Source organism: Scatophagus argus, chromosome 19 (assembly GCF_020382885.2).
Source record: "Scatophagus argus isolate fScaArg1 chromosome 19, fScaArg1.pri, whole genome shotgun sequence".
NCBI classification, from domain to species: Eukaryota; Metazoa; Chordata; class Actinopteri; family Scatophagidae; genus Scatophagus; species Scatophagus argus.
Window position 1 is genome coordinate 4,147,679 of NC_058511.1, and position 20,746 is coordinate 4,168,424.

The 20,746-nt window shown below is 43.4% G+C and overlaps 1 protein-coding gene and 1 long non-coding RNA gene across 5 annotated transcripts in view; one reads left to right on the forward strand and one right to left on the reverse strand.

Annotated features, from left to right (window-relative positions):
* Nucleotides 1-20,746, forward strand: part of LOC124050115 — a 150,126-nt gene that overhangs the window by 30,994 nt on the left and 98,386 nt on the right. For all 3 annotated transcript variants that reach the window (XR_006841558.1, XR_006841554.1, XR_006841559.1), the window contains exon 4: nucleotides 18,353-18,437. This is a non-coding gene — a long non-coding RNA (uncharacterized LOC124050115). The remainder of the gene's footprint in view (nucleotides 1-18,352; nucleotides 18,438-20,746) is intronic.
* On the reverse strand, nucleotides 860-13,154 carry tfap2b (transcription factor AP-2 beta). 2 transcript variants are annotated; one of them, XM_046372271.1, is made up of 7 exons: nucleotides 12,688-13,154; nucleotides 10,103-10,564; nucleotides 8,647-8,701; nucleotides 7,439-7,658; nucleotides 6,999-7,117; nucleotides 5,915-6,056; nucleotides 860-2,159 (listed from the first exon to the last, which is right to left on the reverse strand). In XM_046372271.1, exons 1-7 carry the CDS (start codon nucleotides 12,733-12,735, stop codon nucleotides 1,868-1,870), a joined length of 1,338 nt encoding a protein of 445 aa, XP_046228227.1. In that variant the 5' UTR covers nucleotides 12,736-13,154; the 3' UTR covers nucleotides 860-1,867. The 2 variants fall into 2 exon arrangements, with proteins under 2 accessions (XP_046228227.1, XP_046228228.1); XM_046372272.1 differs by lacking the exon at nucleotides 12,688-13,154 and adding an exon at nucleotides 10,863-11,525.

Consider the following 20,746-nt stretch of genomic DNA (forward strand, 5'->3'; position numbering starts at 1 on the left):
TTAATTTCTTTTCTTCACTGCACCACAGTCTAAGTCAGCTGACGGATAAACTGCCTTTTTTTCTTTTTTTTAAAAATAATTATCTGAAATGCTAATTCTTAGTTCTGGTTTGTTATTGTTCCATGTCCTCTCAGTGATGCCCTGAATAATTAGGATTAGTTAAAACAAAGTGTAAAATTAAATTTAATGGTTTTCTTCAGTGTTGTTGATGGCTCATTTAGATTTCAATGCTTTTTCCCCCCACTAATATCTCCACCCAGTCAATGATTTGTTAATTTTTAAAAGGGATTATGACCCAAACCCTGACCCATCTTGATACTAAGCCTAAGCTTTACCCCATAGTCATATCTACCTAAAAATATTTTCTTAAAGAGGTTGCTTGGTCTGGTGGTGTATTTTCAGCGGCCTCGGGAACATGTTATAGGAATACAACAGGCAGCAGAGTGTCTCCATGATGTCCAGCTTCATGTTACGACTGTGATCACAGTGACGCCACTCTATAGAATATGTAGACCGTGAGTATTTAGTTTAGAGAGCCGAGAGAAAAAGGCACAATTGCAAGTCTGTCTGTCTACCTCAGCACCACGGACAGCGCTCATCAGGACGCAGGGCAGCGAGGCTACCGACATCTCCGAGTCATGGTCACGGCCACGGGCTTGTAACCTGCACAAACCTCAGTCAGATGAAGGGTCTCTGAGTTAGGCAAACTAGACTAACATATTTAGATAAAAAAGAAAGCCTCTCTGCTGCTGCACTGTCTCTGCTGCTCAGGGGGCTGGCAGGTTAACAACACCCCCCCCCCTCATTACCCCCCCCAGTGGCCTGATACCCACACCAGTAAGACATGCACGTTGCGATGAACAGAGATCATGAAACATTTACTCACATTTCACTTAAATCAGAATGACTACAAAGATGCCCAGCCTGTGAATTTGACCCATCACAGTGAGTGAATAAACAGGGTTAGTGTTGGGGTCAGTCCAACTCCAATTTCAGCCATTCAGAAAGTTTTCTTTCGAATCCTCCAAATTCAAGCTATGACACTCATAGCTGTTCATTAATATTTCACAGAAATGAAACCCTTTAGTGGAACTCTTGGAGAATAAGGCGCAGGCTGCACACCTCGCATAATAAAACACATGGTTTATTATCAATGTGATAGAAATGAAATCACTGGACAATTAGAAGCATGTCTACCCATCATCAGCACCATGACAACAGCTCTATAAGAACAGAAAAACACTGGATGAGTCCTGCCCTCCTCCCGCCGGCTCACAAAGGTCGAATCACAGATAAATAGGCCTACGCCAAAGTAGCTGGTGCACCTATTTACACAACCATCCATTTAAATTAATATAAATAAATATTTACACACATAAATTAACACCACCCCTCCTCACACTGGTGTTAAGGATCCAGACAAGCCTGTTTCACAGATATAATGCTCATCACCCAGTGCTTTGTCTGCGTGAGGACAAAAGCACAAACACACACACACACACACACACACATTCAGGCACACACACAAAATGTTGTTTGTTGGCTGCTCACAGCGTCTCAGTCTCACAGGATGCAGGCAGGGGGAGCAAAATGGATGTAACACAGTAACCACCATGTCCTCGGGGAATGAAAAGAACGTAACACAGATGAAAAATCCCTCTGTGCTCTCTGACACTGGCCCACGGGTGTCTTCCGCTGCCATTTTCTCTCCACCCAGCCTTCCTCCTCCTCCTCCTCCTCCAACCTCAGCCCTGTGTGTGACAGGTCAATGGCAGTGGTGTAAAGCTAGAAGTAACGGTGTAACGCCTCTGTCTGCGTGTCTGCCTCCCGTTCGGCTCTTCGTCGTCGCTCCCCTTCTTCCCCTGCTTCATTTCCGCTGCTTCTCCTCTTTGTCGCCGCCCTTGTTGCCGCCGTCCCCGTGCCGGTTGTTGGGAGGATTGTTGAGAAACATCTTGTCGAGTCCTTTGAGAGCCTCGGTGAGGTAGTTCTGGAGAGTGGTGAGCGCAGCGCAGATGGCGGGCGAGCCAAAGCCGTGCGTGATGAAGGAGAAGTGGGAGAGGCAGCTCTGGATGCCGGGCTCCAGGATGGGGCTAGGCCTCGAGTTGCCCAGGGGAGTCCTGTCCTGGGCCAGCAGGTCTGTGAACTCCTTACACAGTTGTCTGCAGGGGAGAGGGAGAGACACAGCAAGGATTTATCTTAAGGTTTGATCTAGAACAGTAACACCAGTGCTGGTAGTGGATGATTGGCGTCAGTATTCTTTCATTTCAAACATGATATTGTTTCCCCTCTAAATGTCATTCGATCCAGTATTGTGACAGGATAACAAAACTCTCTGAAAACCTTCTACAGCTGCCTCCCCTACTCCATCGTACCAACAAAGCCATGCATACTTGTGTAAAATTAAAAATGATCCAACTTCACAATTACTGGCCAATATCCCATCAGTACTAAAATGCCTACATATGAAATAACCTCATGAAACGCACCCAAATCAGCCACCAGCAGCATCATTAGAGAAACCTCCAGTGCCAAGGGATTACAGTCTGCACCATTAGCTGCAGATGTTCCTGCAGTGCTACTTAAACCTGAATGCAATCTGTTAATGAAAGAATCCCACAGAGCAGAGGAACATGTGCTACATTCTCACAGCTCTATGGTGCACAGCTTTTATTTTTGTATTTCCATTTCCTGTGGGGGAAAAAACACCTCAACAGTGAAGATTTAGTTGTCACAGAGCAAAACCACCACCACATTACTGAAACAAATCACACTTGACCAACTTTTTTTTTCCTGAGTGTAGCACAGCATGTATAAAATTATGGTTGGTATTAAAAAGCTAGAAAAGTATTTTGTTGGCACTGAGAACAAAGCTGATAGACTCCTGCAGACAGTTCAGCAGATCCCCACCCACCTGTCCAATGGGAGGGGAAACTAAAGTTAAAAAATGGTGCATCAGTGCTGTCTTAATTCTTTGTTTAAATATGTAGTTACATGTTACAAAAGCCAACCCTCTGCTGGGACCATCCTGAAACTAAAAACTCAAAATCATGATATTTCAAAGAGAAAAGGAGCATTTCTGCTCAATCATCCTGCACTTATTTTACTCCAAAGGCTGCTTGAAATGTATAGAAAAACCATTACAGTAGAGTGGTGTCTCTAGAATGCATCGAATTTTGATGGAAAAATAAAAATCTTCTTTCCCTGTCTCAGCCTGTATGACATAATCTATCCCAGGGGGAATTTTCCTTCTAACCCCTTCAAGTGTGATGTTCAGTGCATCCCAAGGCTTATTTTGCGATGACATGCAGCAAACTCAGGTTAAGGCCTTCCTCTGTTTGCCCCTGTTTCATTTTCCTTGTTTCCCAGAATGCCTTTTGAAAAACAATCAGATAAAAAAAAAAGTACAAACTTGAAGCAGCCTGCTGCGGTTTACTTTTAACTGGACGGGACGGGGTAGTGTTGAGTGTTTAAATCCTCACAAAGTCTTCTGGCTGAACTGCACTCTGGTGTGTTGAGGGAGCGGCCTGTGAATCCGTGAAGTTTGTACCTCTTTGGGGTTTTTTTTAGGTGAAAGTCCCTTCCAAATCTCAAACCAAACCTCTTTGTTCAGTTCTGAAGGCCTGTCACTATGACCTATTTATTCTTGATTTTGGATGAGTAAAATCTCTTCTGCATTGGACACCAATTCACCCTCAAACACCTGCCCAGCATGACGTCATCCGTTTGACAAATTATCTTCAGTACCTAACAAAAAAACGCACCCAGAAATACAACACACATCTGAACATTGTAATAAAAAAACCCACAACCTTCTGCAATTTGGTGAATGAACTGAAGCTAAAGTTTTATTGTTTGAGGCCTTTATATTAATAGCAAATCTTCAACCGTTAGCATGTGTAATTTGAGACGAGGTCTTGAAATTGAACTTCATTGCCCCCCTCCCCCCGCTTTAAGATTTAACATGAAATATTTTAACGGTAAAAGAAAAATCACGCCTTCACCTTATTTCTCTTGTTAAATTTCAGCAAATCGTCCTCTGGTTTGAGGCCCACGTTTTATATTCAAGAGACCTCTTTTTCTCCCACTCTCAGATTTGTACTTGCATGCCCCACACACACACACACACACACACACACACACGGCGGCCTAAGGGCAGAGCTCCAGCAAATGAGTGACAGGCTGTGCAGGCCGAGCCCAGCTGGGGTTAGGGGAGTAGAGAGTAGAAGCTGCCACCCCGGGCTACACTCAGGGCTCTCGCTGTTGTTTTCTGACGACTTGAAACACTTTGCTGCTAAATAATGAATTTCTAACAGGCAGCACCGACTCACGGTATTGGAACAGGTTTGAATCCAAGCATCAAACATCCACCACTGAACGCACCATACATACTGAGTACGCTGGGATGCACACACACACACACACACACACACACACACACACAGGCACAGACGGTTTATGCAGCGCAGGCCAGCAGACAGCATTATTTATGCAAGCTAAAAATACAATCTTCCTGAAGGGATCTTTGTTTATGGTTTACAGCTCTGCTTGCAACCTTTTTCTTCTAGAAAATCCAGGGGTTTAAATGAATGGACAGTGAATAGGATTACTCATTAACTGGCAGAAGGCTTTTTGTTCCAAATCGTTCTTAAGAAAAATAAAAAGTAATTCTGTGACTTGAAACAAATTTCTAAATCCGCGTCCCCTCTGCTGCCCTGGTTTCTTTAAAGAAATCTATGCTGCTTGGTTGTTAAAGGTAATCAGAAGATCCTTGATTCAATTCCACAGTTTAACATCCATGAAAAAGGATTAATATTAGTAACTTTACGAGGAGTAAGAGTAAAGCGGAACGCCTGAGACCAGAAGCAGAGGTCGAGCACACTCTGGCAACCTCAGAGCTCATGTTTTATCATGTCTGTGAGCAGTAAGAGCTACGTTCAAGTGTCCAAGCATCAGTTAATGTTCATCCCTGCTGAAGCTAAAGGTTATTCTGAGAAATTAACCGCTTGGAAGAGTGCTGAGTTGTGCAGCCGCGTTCAAAGGGACGAGATCAGATCGCATGCATTTTGCATCTTTTTTTTTTTCTTTGTTTTGCTATTTTAAAAAATGAATTTATGTAACAATCACAAAGATGAGGATTAATAGCTCACTGCTTTTGTTTAGCCACTGTGTGAATCTGGACTTTAGTGCAGATTTTGGCCTGTTTCTTACATGGCTGACCTGAATCTAACTTCCCTAATTTTTCAGTGTGGTGATTTTTCACTCAGTCATTTAATTACAGGTTAGATCCTTATGAAGTCCAATGCCTTTCATTTGGAAATTCTCACTCTCCTTTACTAATGTCAATGGCACGTTCGCTATGGCAGGAAGGACTGTGTGTGATGTGGACTAAAGCACAGAGGATGGACGAGCTTTGCACCCTCGGGGGAGAGTCTTTAAAGAGGGGCCATTGAGGCCCCAGGAAAATGAGAGAGTGTTTAATTTCACAATAATTTCACTCATCAGAAATGTACTGCTGAGTAGAAATGCCCTATTTTTCCACCTTGTGTCAAAGTTATGTAATTCAACCCAGCCTTCCCAAATGAAAAGCAGACCCTGTGGAATGGGACACTCTGAGCCATAAACATGTGGACGTATAATTAGGAGAACACACTGGTCTTTGAAGAAGGTGTGTGTGTGTGTGTTTCTGCTTGTTTTTCTTTTCCACGCACTTTGCTGAAAGTGCTGTATGTGCATCAGGGCCCTGATCTCCGTGCTCTTTGTTTTCCATGATTCGACAGCGGCCGGTCAGAGGGTTTCATCTCATCTCATCCCCGCCGCGTGCCTCCCCACACCGCAGACGTGTATTATATGTTCTGTGACACACCGTAAAGACTGTGAGGGAAGGGAATCTAATCAAACGGTCCATCACACTCACTTTGTCGCCAGCAGCATGTTTTTCCGCGTGTGCAGCTCGTTGGGGTCCGCGTGCTGCCGGTTGAGGTACTCGCTCACGGCTTTGGTGGGAAACTCCGTCTCGCAGATGTAGCCGAAATCCCGGGCCAGGTGGACCGCTTCACCTGAGGGGCGGAGGAATACGGGTTTACAGTCTGTGTGGAAGGAAGCTACACCGAATGAAAATCTTCGTCTTTTTTTTCAACTTTCACCTCTCCAAATTAGAAATTTCCACACCCAACAACAAAAGAAAACCTACACGCCTTTCTTTTTTTTGTTTTTATTAATCCTGATTTAATCTTATTTACAGGTTGTCTCGGGATATGCAGGTAATTGTTAAAACTGACACGTCATTCTTTTACGCACGACTTCCCCTCCGCTGTCGTCCTCTCAGCTACCGCAAAGACAACAGCCAGACATAAAAAAAATCATCGTTTTGTTGTGAAAGTTAACTACAGGTCCCAATCATCCTGATTTAATGATCATTAAAAAAGAAAAAATACGCTTTCTCGCGTAGTTTCAAGCGTAGTTTAAGGAACGCCAAAAGTCTCTCGTTTTACGCAGATACGTGACTTTCTGAGCATCAACGGATCCTGTGCTGAAAGAAAACAATGGAAGCGCGTTTTGAAAATGTAAAAGAAAAAAAGTAAAAAATAAATCTTGTATCCCTGTTTGCCTTAACGAAAACGAGCAGGTGAGAAATTAGGCCTTAAGGAAAAATAAATAAGTTGACGTATACATGTTGCCAAAGAGTTTGCGTCCAGCCTCCCGCTGCTGAATATTTATTTTCCTGACATTATGTTCTTGCAGCCATTTTATGAATACGGGGTCACCGTCATTTGTCAAGCATGTGAGGTCACGACCTTTCGAGTCCTACACTGTAGTCTGCATTTTTTTGTGTAGTAAAAAAGCAAACAAACGTAAAAAAGGAACTTATTTTGTTGCTCCGCATTTGACATCAAACCAAAGTAAAAAAAATAAAATAAAATAAAACCCTAAGATGCAAATAAAATGTCAAAAAAAATCACTTTCTGTGTTTGGGGAGTTCAAACCAGTAAACGAGTCACCTTCGACGAGAGATGTTAGTAATGTGACGTTGGCAGCTTTGCGTCTCCCAGCAGGTAAATTCAGTCCGATCTTCTCCAGCTTTTCTCTCAGACATTTCCCACCGTTTTTAGACTTTGCTCTGCAGAAACAAAGGAAACGGACGCATGTAAAATGTAAAGAAGCATATACGAGGCACACTTATTTTCAATAACATCAGACATCATCACTGAGCTTCATATCAGCTGAGCTGTATCTGTTTGTCTCCAGAGGTTTGGTTCATGTTCAGTAGAATCTGGGTGGTACATGGCACCGATTCAGAGGCCTTTTCACACAGCTCAGGCTTTAATTAATAAAAGTCTCTCCATATTTAACGAGACACGGCTTTTTTTATTTTCTTTTTGACATCCACAGAGTTATTCCTGAACATTAGCGTCAACAACCTCCGGGCTTGCAGTCGTACCTTCTCAACACGCCCCCCAACAAGGAGGCGTTGAGGCACTCGGGCGGGGACAGTCTCCTCTGCACCTCCCCTACGGTCACTTTGTACTTGGAGGTGGAGCTGAGGAGCGACAGGCGGCCCGGTACCGAGCAGAACACCTCGTTAATGTTCACAGTCACCCCACCGATGAGGCCGTCCTTGCCGAGCATCAGAGAGCCCATGTTCTTGGGTGGCATGGGAACTGAAAGAGGAAGGTTAGAGGCGACGTGAGCTCTTCTCTCACAGAGGAAGTGGTTTTAAAAATACGACGGACTCGCACAAGTTTTAAATCCCTCGCCTGTCTGCTGTCAAACTTTGAGACCACGCGCGCTCAGAGGGCGGCCCAGGCCTAATGAAGCGCCCACGCGCCGGGCATTTGCTGTTATTTAATGTCGCGCGACATTCTCATTACAGAATTATCGATTGTTGATTGGCTCGCGCTCTCAAATCGCATTAACCACCTCCCCGTGTCTTCTCCACGGCCGGTTTAACTCTCACCAGCAGCACTGGCTGCTCCTCCATCCCGCGTGTTAATGCTCGCGCTAATGGCGAAAAAGGGGAGAAGCAGCCAGTCAGCCAGCCTCGTGCGTGCATGCGTGCGTACAGGGGCCAGTGCAAAAGGGGGTTTTGATGGCTCCATGGGGGATAATACCGCAGATTAGCTCTAAACGAGCTCACGAGATCTCCGTGAGCGCTGCCATTTATTACATCAGCGGCTTAAATGCCCCGCGGGGAGCTCAGTCACTCAACATCCCGTAACTAAATCACCGCACATCATCAGAGCGGCAGCATGGCAGCCTGTCAGCGACACACTGCCTGCGAGTCAATATACCGGGATCGTTAACCCGCCTTTCCACTCCTCATGGAGGAAGCCCCCCCCCCCCAAAAAAAACCGCACGGGGAGATTTCCCTGCATGGCGGCGTCGGGTCCAGTTTCCAGGTCTTACCCAGATTTAGCTTTTATGAGCCCAGCTAACGCGACTTCCCGTAAATAATAATTTTTCATAGCACGCATAGGAGATTAAATTATTTAACTTTGCTTATTTAGCCCTTTACTGCATCAACAATCTCAAAACCGATTTAAAATGTTTGGCATTTCTGAAATTTGGATTAAATCTTGCAATTTTTCCACAGGCAGAGGTGTGTGTGTGTGTGTGTGTGTGTGTGTGTGTGTGTGTGTGTGTTCATACCTTTCTTAATTACTGATTGATCCAGGATGCTCGTTCCGTTGGTGTCTTCAATGGTCTGTTAGAATCAAGATATTTACAAACTAATCACACTCTGCTTTGTGCAAGAAGACTCATTCAGCAAAACAAACATAACGAGGACTTTAAACTTATTTTAAATTCAATTACACCCCCTGCATGACCCCCCCTGCATCCTGCATGATTCATTTTAGGGAAAGGAAACATCTTTGTGTTATTTGTTTCCACACAGCAAACAGATCTGCTTTATAATCCATTTGATTCGTTACGACGTGGCTCATATGGACGAAGTTGTTCTCACAAATTTAAAGCCTCATTCATCATCCTGCGAGATAAACTGATGCGCTCGTACAAGAAGAGAGAAAAAAAAACAAGGGATTTGCTAAAACAAATTCATGCGGGGTTAATAATTGCGTGACACAAATACGGAAAGCCAGAAATTAGAATCTATTGTGGAGGTTAAAAGGCAAACAATTCGTGATGGCTGTGCCCCGAGGGGAAGATGAAATCCTCCACAGCTGACTATAAAGTCCATTTCACCATGGCTGTGCCAGTTTGCTCAGTGTAATTTGAACCTCAACAGCAACAGCACTCACAAAAATGAAAAGAAAGAAAGGAAAAAAATAAAGCCTTCAAATTCTATGAATTCTTCGAAAACAATAGTGCTGGAATTGAAATAATAATAATAATAACAACAGGATTCTTTAAAAAGCACAGAAAATCTACATGTCAAAGTTAATGAAATACAGAAGCGTTTTTAGTAAAGGCAGCTTGATTTAAATTCGCATTTGAGCTCCACTGATCAATTTGTGACGTCCAGTTCTTCCACATATCAGCATGTTGTCATCAGAGAGGACGTCTCAGGCCTCTCAAGACCTCGTTTAGCTGTGGGCCATTTGCGCTGAGGCTACAGCTGCTGTGAGAGGCCGAACCCTGAGGGAGCTGCCCAGAGTTCACTGACCTCAGCTCCAAAGGCACCGCAAACACGCGGAGACGACGAAGGAGACAACTGCCAACAATTACCCGTCCGCTTTATCACGCTGTTTGTTTGTGCGTTCATTTCAGGTTAGTTGTAGTATTTCATAAGAGACGAGCTGCCCGCGAGTTAAATTTTGAGATGCAAAGGTTGTTTTCAGTTAAACGTAAACCTGCTTTTAATGTAAACAGATATTTATATGACGATTACATCACAAACTTTTTATGTCTGCTGTTGTGATAAATTGTAATATATTTGCAGTATTACACTCCCTATTTTTTCCAACGAAATCTTGTGCGTCCTGAAGTTCAGGTGGTCTGCGCTTTTACTTTTCAGTGAATGTCCTTAAAATAACTTTCAGAAAATCAAACAAAAACAATAAAATAGTCTGATCAAAGCTGGGGCTGGAAAATGTGTTGCACGCACTTTAAGCCCTGCAAATCTCAGCTGTGATCTTTCACTCACCTGGACATCCTCCATACCGTGCAGCCCGTGCAGCAGTCCGTCGCCCATACCGGGCTCCAGTCCCGGGTGAGCGGAGTGCAGCAGCACATCAGGCCGCCGCACGCCACCGTAGTCCCGCCGTGGTTCCAGCCCGGACAGCTGTGGCAGCGAGGCCCGCGGCTGTGCCAGCAGAGCCGAGCTGTCCATCCGGTCTCCGGCTACGTCTTGCCGCTGCCTCGTGCCCCATGCGCCCTGCTGGCTCTGGTGCAGGGAGTTCAAGGAGTATGGGTCGCTGACGTGGGAGTACGGGTCCTGGCTCTGGTAGTGAGCGAGCGGCTGGTACGGCGGCGGAAAGTACGGAGGTTGGAAGTCCGAGGAGGGCGCGTGAGACAGCGGCGGCGCGCTGGAGTAGGGTCCCGCATGCGATACCGAACCCAGCTGGGACAGGCGCGAGCTGTGGCTCGAAACACCGTCATGCCGGTCCTTGAAGAGGTTTGGGGGGGAAGAACAGAACAAAATCAGCTCAAGGCAGAATTAGGAGCACGTTTTAACGAAATGAAACCACACGGAGGCCTGATGAGAGCTTATTGCCCCTGGTGATGCAGCCAAAGTAGCCTATCTCGCACCGAATCTCCTGAACAAAAAGCACAAAAAAGGCCGGAGGAAGGAATGTTATGGCCTCATTTAAAATGCCTCATAATGAAAACCTCTTTGCGGCATCTCCAGATTCACCATTTGCTCAAACGAATTCTGAGAGACGCTGTAAGGGAAGAAAACTCACCGCCGTGGAGTAGGAATGAACCAACATCTGTAAAGCCTCTGCTGGAGTCACGAGCGAGCTCACGGTAAAACAGCAGGCTAGTGAAGTCTTTGTTCGGCCGAGAGAGCCAAACTCATCCCAGAGAAAAGGCAGCGCGTCTGTATCTGCAGGCACGGCCTGGTCTACAGCTCCATGCAGAACCTTCCTCCGCCCGGAGCTGCCGCCGCTCTGAGTGTGAACGCCGAGCGCCCGCCTCTACTCCCGGTATACGGTGTAATTGTTATTCATGACTGAGACTTACAGGAATATTAATGTGCGCGAGGCAGGGGACTGGCGACACACGGAGCGTGAAGCCTCTCGCGCAACCGTGAGTGACGTTTAAATTCCGTGGAGAGCCGAGACGACGCGCGAACAGCAGGATATGGAAAGAGGACTCTCTGTCGAAGGAGAAAGCGAACAGGGTGACCAGACCCGTGAGGGATTCCCCATCACACGCACACACGCGCGCGTGTACACACACACACACACACGCTAAATACGCACGTTAGGGGGCCTTTTTATGAGCAGAAGCACACAGGAAAAGCACACCTTTTCTCGCCTTTGGAGACACTTTTGCGCAAACCATTTCAACAGACTTTGACGTTAGAATATCAGTGACGTTGGTAGGATAACAATATAAAGTAAAGCTTGACAGGAATTCCCCCAGGGTCCCAAGACTTCTTTTCCTAAGAGATACACGCAGCCTCGTGCCAGTGTGAGACCACATAAAGAAGCCTTCCACCAAAAAGTAAAATTCAGCTTACTTTTACGCACAGACAAAACTTCAGCTCGTGTTGTGCTGCAGCTGCCATTTATTAGCCTACTGGAAGACACGCTCGAGACACAACAGGGCGCGCGGGGGACTCGTGTGAATGGTGTCACGAGTCAATGGAGGCGATTAAACTCTATATTGTTGACTACAGCGGGCCCCTCTTTGGCCTCTTGGATGACTTGTTTAACAACATTACAGCCGGCCCTCCCTCGCGCCGTGGGAGAAAAGCCATGTGCGGCGAGAGACAAGGGGCTTCCCACCGGGCCGGGCCGAGCAGAGGGGCCTCGCGAGCTGCCCTTTCTTCGCGTGCTTTGTGCTCGAGCCCCATTCAGCGCGAGCCGGAGCAACATTTCGCCTCCGCGCGCCGCGGTATTTCTCCCCTCGCTCGTTTACAAAATGATTGTTCTGGGATCAAAGCCAAATGATTTCCATACTCGAGACGCATCGTCAGCCTTCGACCATCAGCGTTTCTCTGACTTAATTTTTTCTTTTTGTAATTTAAAATCTAAAACGCGTAATTTATTTTGTTATTCAGGTATTTTCTTTTTTGCAACAGCATTGGTTTATTTCTAAATATAAATTTAGATATATATTCAGAGGTAAAATATTTCCGAAAGTTTTAGATTGCTTTTAAACACGCATTTGTTCAAAAAGCAAAGCGCCATATTTAAACTAGGCTACATTACACACGTGAACATTTAAGAATTATTATTTTCCACTCGATATATTTTCCATTCTGATAAATATCCAGAACGTGGGTGAACTTGCATTATAACCACAGACAACATCAAAGAATGTAACGACTTCTAAAAGAATAAATGAATAAATTTTTTTTTAAAAAAGAGAGAAAATGAGCCAAATTTCTATCTTGAGGAGACTGTCAAAGTGACCACATCAGAGAATAACAGGCCTTAAGCCTCCCGAAAAACACCTCACTTATCTTAACAAAGCACAGCACTTCATTACCTCCTCCCCAAAAAGCACGTCTAATGAGTCTACTTCCTCAAGACACAAACAGATGGACGGTAACGTTACCTCATAAATATCTTCATACTTGACATTCTCAACTAGTTTCCACAGCATGGTCGCTTCTCCGGTGTCGGTAAACCGAATGCAGCCAAGTGAGGAAGGGATGTCTCACCCCTCTCTCTCTGTCTCTCTCTCCCTCTCTCCCTCTCCCTCTCTCTCTCCGCCCTCTGTAAAGACAGGCAGGCAGGCTTTGTGAATGGGGGACCCCTGCAAAACACTCCACTACTGTTAAGGAGAAGCTATAGGGCGGCTTGACAGCAGCTGACTGATCCACGTATGAGCATGAGGACCAAGCACGTAAATGCAAAGAGTCCGTGTTGAATTTATCTCCGTGGTTTCCAAAATAAAAGCACAACTAGCCAGCTCTTCGTGGATCTTAGGTGATCAGCTTTGGTGACGGGTGACTCGGAGCCCACTAATCAAGGTCGTCTTTCTAATCACGTCGTGAGTTTTCCGGAGTTCTGAAAGTTCTGATCTTACTGAAGTGAGTGAATGTAATCATTTAGCTGTCACACTTGGTACCAAAGGGAATGTCATCAGATACATTTCTACACTAACTCAAAAACTAACAGCAAAATGATATGATAAGTTTATATGTATTCTAGTGTTCCTTGATGTCAGACATTGTCTTGATTAAGGTGGTGGACTGTGTGAGCACCAGGGACCAGGACTCAATCATTACATCCCTGACAAAGTCTGATATGTTGCCTAATACAAATATATGCAATTTTATCAGTAAACCAACCAAACTGGGAAGGTACTGGTCTCAAGAATGGCTTCGGGCTTCGTTGGAACATTTCCCTCATTTCTGCTCATCTTTGCTGCAGGCATTTACCTAATTTGGTGTTTTGACGGTGGTGCAGGGTGGTGTCAGGCTTGCCGGTCCAAAGTCTCCCATGGTTTATTGGTTTGGTTGTGCTCTGGAGACTGTGAAGACCCATAGCACATCATTCATGTTATTTTCATGCTCAACAAAACCATTCATTTGCGACCTGTCTGTGTATTTGCTCACACTGCGATGCTAAGGCCTCCTCTGCAGAAGACAACCCTGTAATCACTAGTTGGATTAATTTAGTGATAATTTATTGATCTGTTGTCCTAATTAGCAGTGAAACACAGGACGGTGGGGTACGAGTCAGCTGATTAATCTGTAGTGTGGTCACACTATATCCAACCCACACCGCTCTGTCAGCGCAAACACACAAGAAGTACACACTGTGATATTTCACCTGCACTGTTTGCTATATAATCCCGTGCGAGATGAAGGTACTACTGCAGTATCCAAATGATGGTGGTGATGCTGAGCTTGTCTTCATACATGTCACTGATGGGAGGTTTAGACAAAATATCAACATATCTCAGTATCAATGTGTGATGACGTTTATGAACAAGTAATTTAAACCTCTTTTTAAAAATCTCAGTGCATATTGAAATGTAACTAATCATATTTAGTGAAGTATACTGTCCCATAATTTCACCGTACTTGAATTTTACTTGAGTTTATCCATTTTAAGCTACTTTATGCTTTTTAGCGCACAACACTCATTTCTGAAGTTACTTTGCAGATGCAGATTAATGATAAAATTAAATGTTAAAATACATTATGATTACTGTATTATGATTATTGTAGGTCAAGCACCCCAGCAGCAGCAGCAGCAGCAGCTTATGTAGTAAATAAAATCAGCTCCATCTTTGCCAGCTGCAGCATCAAAGTGATGTACACTTTAATGCATCAGTAACTGCAATCCAGTCCTGTTTTTATACGATTCCGAAATGCTTTGAGTATATTTTGATGCTAAAACTAAATGCTAAAACTTTTAACAGAGCGTTTTTTACACTGCAGTATTTCTGCCTTGTGCTACAAGAGGGGCATGCGAAAGAAGACAGATGTTTGTTTTCCATGAAATTAGATGACATGGATTCGTCAGATCCAAAGTGTGTGTGTGTGTGTGTGATGACTTTCATCAGTCAATTGCTCCTATTTTTTATTTATTTATTTATTTTTGCACAATTCGGCATGTTGAGTTCAAGTCTTAGTTTTTCTTTAGGCTTCCCAGTTACATACACGAAATGCTCATACTTTGAATGTGATTTAATATTATAAAAAGAAAAAATATATATAATCACAGCGGGACTCTTAAGGGGTTTTGGATTGGTGGAAACAGCAAACGCCTTCGATTCTCCTCGGTGTCACAACACGTTGAAGTTCACTGATAAAATTACCAAAATACTATATTAAAATATATCCAGAGTACATGTAATACACAAGTATGGCGCCCCACAACCAGCCCATAATTCTTCCCTGTGAGAGTTTGTCCAAGAGTGTGCAAACTGCTCCCCCTAGTGTCATCAGAGTGCACATACTGTACATCCACCCATCAGTACTGCCTGTGTCGTGTGTCGTTTCGTCCCACTGGTTCGAACTCAGTTTTGCTCAGTTGTGATTTTGCTCTCAGCAAGTCAAAGTGTGATTTACAATAAAAAAAAAAAAAAAAAATTTTAGGATGTCATGCAAGTTCGTGTGTGTGTGTGTTTGTGTGTGTGTGCGCTACAATCAGGACTTGATATTGAAACTAAAAAATTCTGACTAAAAAGTCAGATACATTCAATTCATTTTCTGAGCTATTGTTACAAAAAAGCTGTATTCAGTGTCTCAATTTGAGTGTAAAAATAAGCTTTGGAGATCTGGACCGAATTCAAATTATTTTAACTTTTATTTAAACTTAAAAAATCATTGCTGGCAGCCCCCAGTTTCTAACAATGCCAAATAAGCAATGTAAAATACACAAAGTATTAAAATATACACAATAAAACAATTAATCCAAGCAATTATATCAATACATTTCATAAAAGATACAATATATTTATAAAGTTCAGTTAAAGCCAGCACAAGCTGACGCTGAATGGTTTATGATCAGGGAGTTAAATTCGCAAATTGATACCAAAGTAATCATTTTTGGATCCTGAGTAGTTTTGTTTGATCAGGACTTGGAAAATAAAGGCAGACCTTCCAAGTTCAGTACAAACTTGAGTGACTTGCAGTGGAAGCTGGTCTATAGACTCAATGTGAGTCTGCAGAGGACCAGTCCAGCATCACCTGTGATACCAGATGGGAATTTCCCAATAAAGACTTTATAGATAAACAAGCAAACACATCTATGTGGTCTCATACCTAAAACAAACACCCCAAATGTTTGCAACGATGAGTACTATAAACATCACCAGCAATAAATCTTAGAGCAGAATGATAACCAGCATCCAAGAGCTTTTCTACTAAGATCAGAAAAGCAGTATTTAAATTGTCTACATGACATCTGAATGTGAGTTTATCATCTGTCCAAGTACTGAGATATTTACATTCTGCAATTTTATGAGCATAAAAAAAAAAATAATATTCTCATTAAGTGCAGCTTGGGAAATGACAAATATATATATGAATACAGCTGGTTGAACAGAGTCAGAAATACATCAAAATATTTTGTCATCCACAGATATTACATAATATCAATATAATTAGTGAAAAAGAAGTGGACCTAAAGTTGAACCTTGTGGAACACCTTGAGTTATCCGTATTATGTCTGAATGAACAGTTAGTCCAGTGACTGCAGCCAATCAGAAGGATAATCCTGTAACAACTCACAAGCACTCGAACTAAAACCAACATTACTTCAAAGATGCAGAAGCAAGAGAATGATCAGCAGTGTTAGATGCCTGCGAGAAGTCCAAAAAGATGCCATTCAAATGTGTTACTCCCAGTTAAAACTCTCACACTATCAATGCACTCCCGCATGTGTGTATGTCTTCTCAAACATGGCTGCCATCATGCTTTTGCTCTTTTGATGTTTGATGCAAAAAAAAATTGAGGGGGAAAAATAAAGAAATAAAGAAATGAGCTGCCACTGAGGATACCAGACATGAATGTTTAAGAAGCACGGCTGTTCCCATGTTCTCCTGAATGACCCGCTGCCAAAGATTCACCCATACTGTCACACACACACATGCACACACACACACGCACTCATGGCAGGGCATATGACTGTCAGCAATGACAGATGTCCCGACAGTCTGGAAGTCTGGAGGCATGGTTGTGGTTGATGTCCTGCAGGGCTTTGACACACGATGTATCAGCATACATTACACACATGTCACACTAATGCTGCTCTCGCTGCTCCCTGCCTTTTCTTTGCAGCCATTGCTACAAAAGAGCCACGGTCACGTTTCTCTTTTACCGGGACTTCAGTCCGATGGAGGGTGGTGGCATTTTCGACGACACCTGGGGGAGATTCTTATTGGTCAAAGTGTGACAGGACGTCCCGTACGTCTTGTGCCATAAGGCTTCGGTTCACATGCGTGGACTTACATCATGTTGTTAAGGCAAAAGCAGCACATTAAGTGTGTCAAATAATGATTAGTGCTGACTGAAAGCAGAGAAAAATGACTGACACTAAAGCTTCACTTCAGCTCAAGTTCTGTTGCTTTCTGTTTTGCCAAAGAGAACTGCAGTGCATTTCTGTAATCACTCTCGTAGCTGCAAAATATATATAGATATATTTTCCTTATTGATTCATCTGTTGATTATTTTTAGAATAATTCATTTAGTTTATAAAGTGTCAAAAATCTTTGATGAAATGCTCATCAAGGTTTCCCTGAGCCCAAAGTGACGTCTTGTTTGACATTTTTGCTTGAAAAATGACTCAAACTACCAAATTTAAATTTCTTAAATTTATTGTCAAAATAGTTGGCAAGTAATTCTCTTTCAGTTGACTCAGTGCTCCGTCAGTTAAGTCTGCTGTGATATCCTCAGTATTATAAACTGCATGTTGTGTCAACGATTTATGTCTTGTTGTAGACATGAAGGTCTGAAAATCAGGATGGGAAAGTAATTAAATTTATCTTTTTGGACGTTTGTATTGCTTGATTTGGCTTTGGTTTTATGCATGACACAATAAGATAGACTTCATTCAGTCACCATTTATTACAGCATCTTAACATACAGTTTATATGTTTATTGGTACCTAACCTGATTCAGTGTGGGAAGGCGTCACACTGCGTGCTGAAATAATGCAGACTCAAGCTGCACTTCAGCTGGCGACCGCTAGGCTGCACTACAACACCACAGAAACGAGACGAAGGCTCAGCAAGAAGGAAACAGCAAGTTCAGCACTGATCTGATAAAATGTCAGCAGGAAAATTGTCTTAAACCTGCAAATGTGAAAAATGAAAGCCTAAATGAAAGAAAATGTCAACAGAACTCAAAATTATATTTTTTTGAAAGTGTAAAAATTTAATATTCATGGAAGACATTGTGACAGAAGGAAATCAGGCTGAAGATTTCTTCAGATACAACAGAAATCAATATCATAAAAAAACCTGTCAGTCATCAAAACCCCCATTTATTTATTTATTTATTTATTTCGGTGTGTCCATGTTGGCAGACCACCAGGGGTTCATCTGCACTATCTGGGCCTCAGTGATGATGAGGATGTCACATGAACATGGGAAAAACAAAAGAATATGGGAAGATAAATTGACTAAATCTCAACTTTTGCATTCAACAACTAAAGTGTGGCATCAATGTGACCTGAGATAAGCGTTGTAGTCATACTAACATGCTTACCAACTTCCATATTGCTGCATTATTAATCAGCTTCCACCTCCAATTCTCTTTCAGGATCTAACAAATGGAAAGAGCAGAGGCTGATCGGCACTAATCGTGGAGCAGCGGCTTTCGTCCTGGATGTGGAAGAATCTTGCAGGTTAGTGTTGTGTGTGTGCAGTTGCTTGTGTGTGTGTGTGAGACAGACCGAGATGGAGACAGTCAGGACTGGAGCTGAACAGAAAAGGCCTCGAATGTTCCTGGGACTGAACGGGATCAGGACAGAAGGGGAAGAGGTTTTAGCAGAGAAGCAGGCAAGGAGGAGGAGGAGGAGGAGCAGGAGGAGGATGAGGGTTTTAGCTTCAGAGGAGATAGACTGGAGAGATGGGGCTTAGAAGTTGGCAGAGTTTGGTATTCGTGACTGTGGGGCTCAGTCAGCAGGAGTTAAGTCCCTCCGAGACCTCAGACTGTTTCTTTCTCTTCTGTATAAATGGCAGCATTCATTGCATGCATTCGAGGGCTGGAGATGTACAATGTTAGTGTGTGTTCTGGATGTTAAGCTTCACTTCCGTGCATAAATATCTGCCCGGCATTGAAATGATTCACGGATTTAATTAGATTTAATCAAAACACAGCACATTGCACACTGAAGACAGGAGAAACCCCCACCGCCACATTATGCATTAGTGATGTCAAACCTGTGATTCATTCCCGTCCGTTTGTCAATTTACACAAACTCCGGCACAGGCAAACCAATCGATTTCATTTTCCAGCTCATTTTGATCAGGCTGCTTGCTATTCTGATGCAGGGTCAGCGGGGACGTCTTTCACAGGGATTACATGTTTATCACGCAAATAATAACAAACAAAAAGCGTGATTAAGTTGCTTTTTCTGAGTGGTATGTTTTCATATGTGCAGCTCTGTGCGTGTGTGTGGGTGTGTACAGTATGTATGTTCATGTTTATTTGTTGCCGCTCGTAGCCTCCAGTGAGATGCAGCAACCATCAAAGAGCCAATTTGGAGAGCTGCTTTGCCTCATGCGCATCACTCCGGTATTTTTTCACACACGGCGGTGGAGATGCACGAGTTTGATTATAGATCACGGCTGATTCTTCCACTTCAGCCGCTGATATCACTCAGCCGCTCAGATTAATATGTGTAACTTTAAAAACAAAAGCAAAATAACAGTGGCTGCCCACATCTGTGTGGCTGTGCAGCCTCACAACTGCCAGGAAAAGGGGGAAAAAAGTGTTTTGGGGCCTCCTTCATGTACCCAGAGTGCTGCGTTCATGTCATATCGGACTTGTTGTCATCACAGACTGCTGAGTGTAAACAACATGTCAATCAGCCTCCTGGTGATGAGAAGCAGGATGTGTGTGAATGTTTGTCAGGTTCCATTTCCTTCAACGTGGCTTCATCAAGTGTGTCTGCAAGTACGTCTGGGAAAAGTCAGGAGCAAAAGGGGTTAAATATCCAAAATGATAAATAATGTTTGTGTGGTTACGATCAGCTAGAAGCTCGGGCTGAAGTTTGTTTTTGGTTCTAAGGGATGATTTTGAGTGGAGATGTTCTCATGAGTAAAAACCCTGGAGCACTTCCTCTGCTTCTTGTGAGAGAAACAAAAGTGACTGTGCATTATGAAACAAGTAAAGCGACGAGTATAAGTAACATCCATTAGTGTTTGTGATGTCAAAAAACTGCGAAAAGCTTTCAAGAGCAGAGGTGACTTCTTGACTTTCCTTGACTTGTCCAACCAACATGTGAAAATATTCAGATTGTACTGAAATGAAAGAACGAAAAGCTGCAAATCTTCACATTTGAGAAGCTGCAAACACAGAAGGTTTTATACGTTTTGCTTGAACGACTATGAAATGTGTTGTTGTTTGATCGCTGAAGCAAAGTGTTGCAGTGTATGAAAAGGTGTCATTGCACAGGATGTGGTTTAATCCAGTCTGAAAACTGTTGCAGCTTGGCTTGGATCCCTTATTTTTTCTTTGTGTTGGATAGAAACTCTAACGCTGAGGGGTACTGAAAACACACTGCAGGTACTGAAAGCCCAAATCCCTCCATAGCAAGAGCTTGTTGACAGCTTTTAGTTGCATTTGTGGATGAAACCGTAGTTCTGCCATCATGCATACTCTCTGACATTTTGCATTATCTTATCTTAAGCGTGCAGGTGTGCATATATGGAGGGATAACACCATCCTTCAAATACCAACAACAGCAACAGCCAGACTGGGAATATACTGGGAATGATTGGTCTTTACAGCTATTGTTTTTCCACCTGAGGCTGCACTTGCATTGATTCAGGGTGACAAAGCAGCGCAGGCATCGCTGTAAATGCATCCTGTCTGATTATGTACTGTTGTGTGATGCAGTGAACGTGACCTCCTTTTAAATGACTGTAATGTTAACGTGCAAACGGAGCCTACAGAGTGCGGATGGAGACGCCAGCAGGCAGCTGCTCC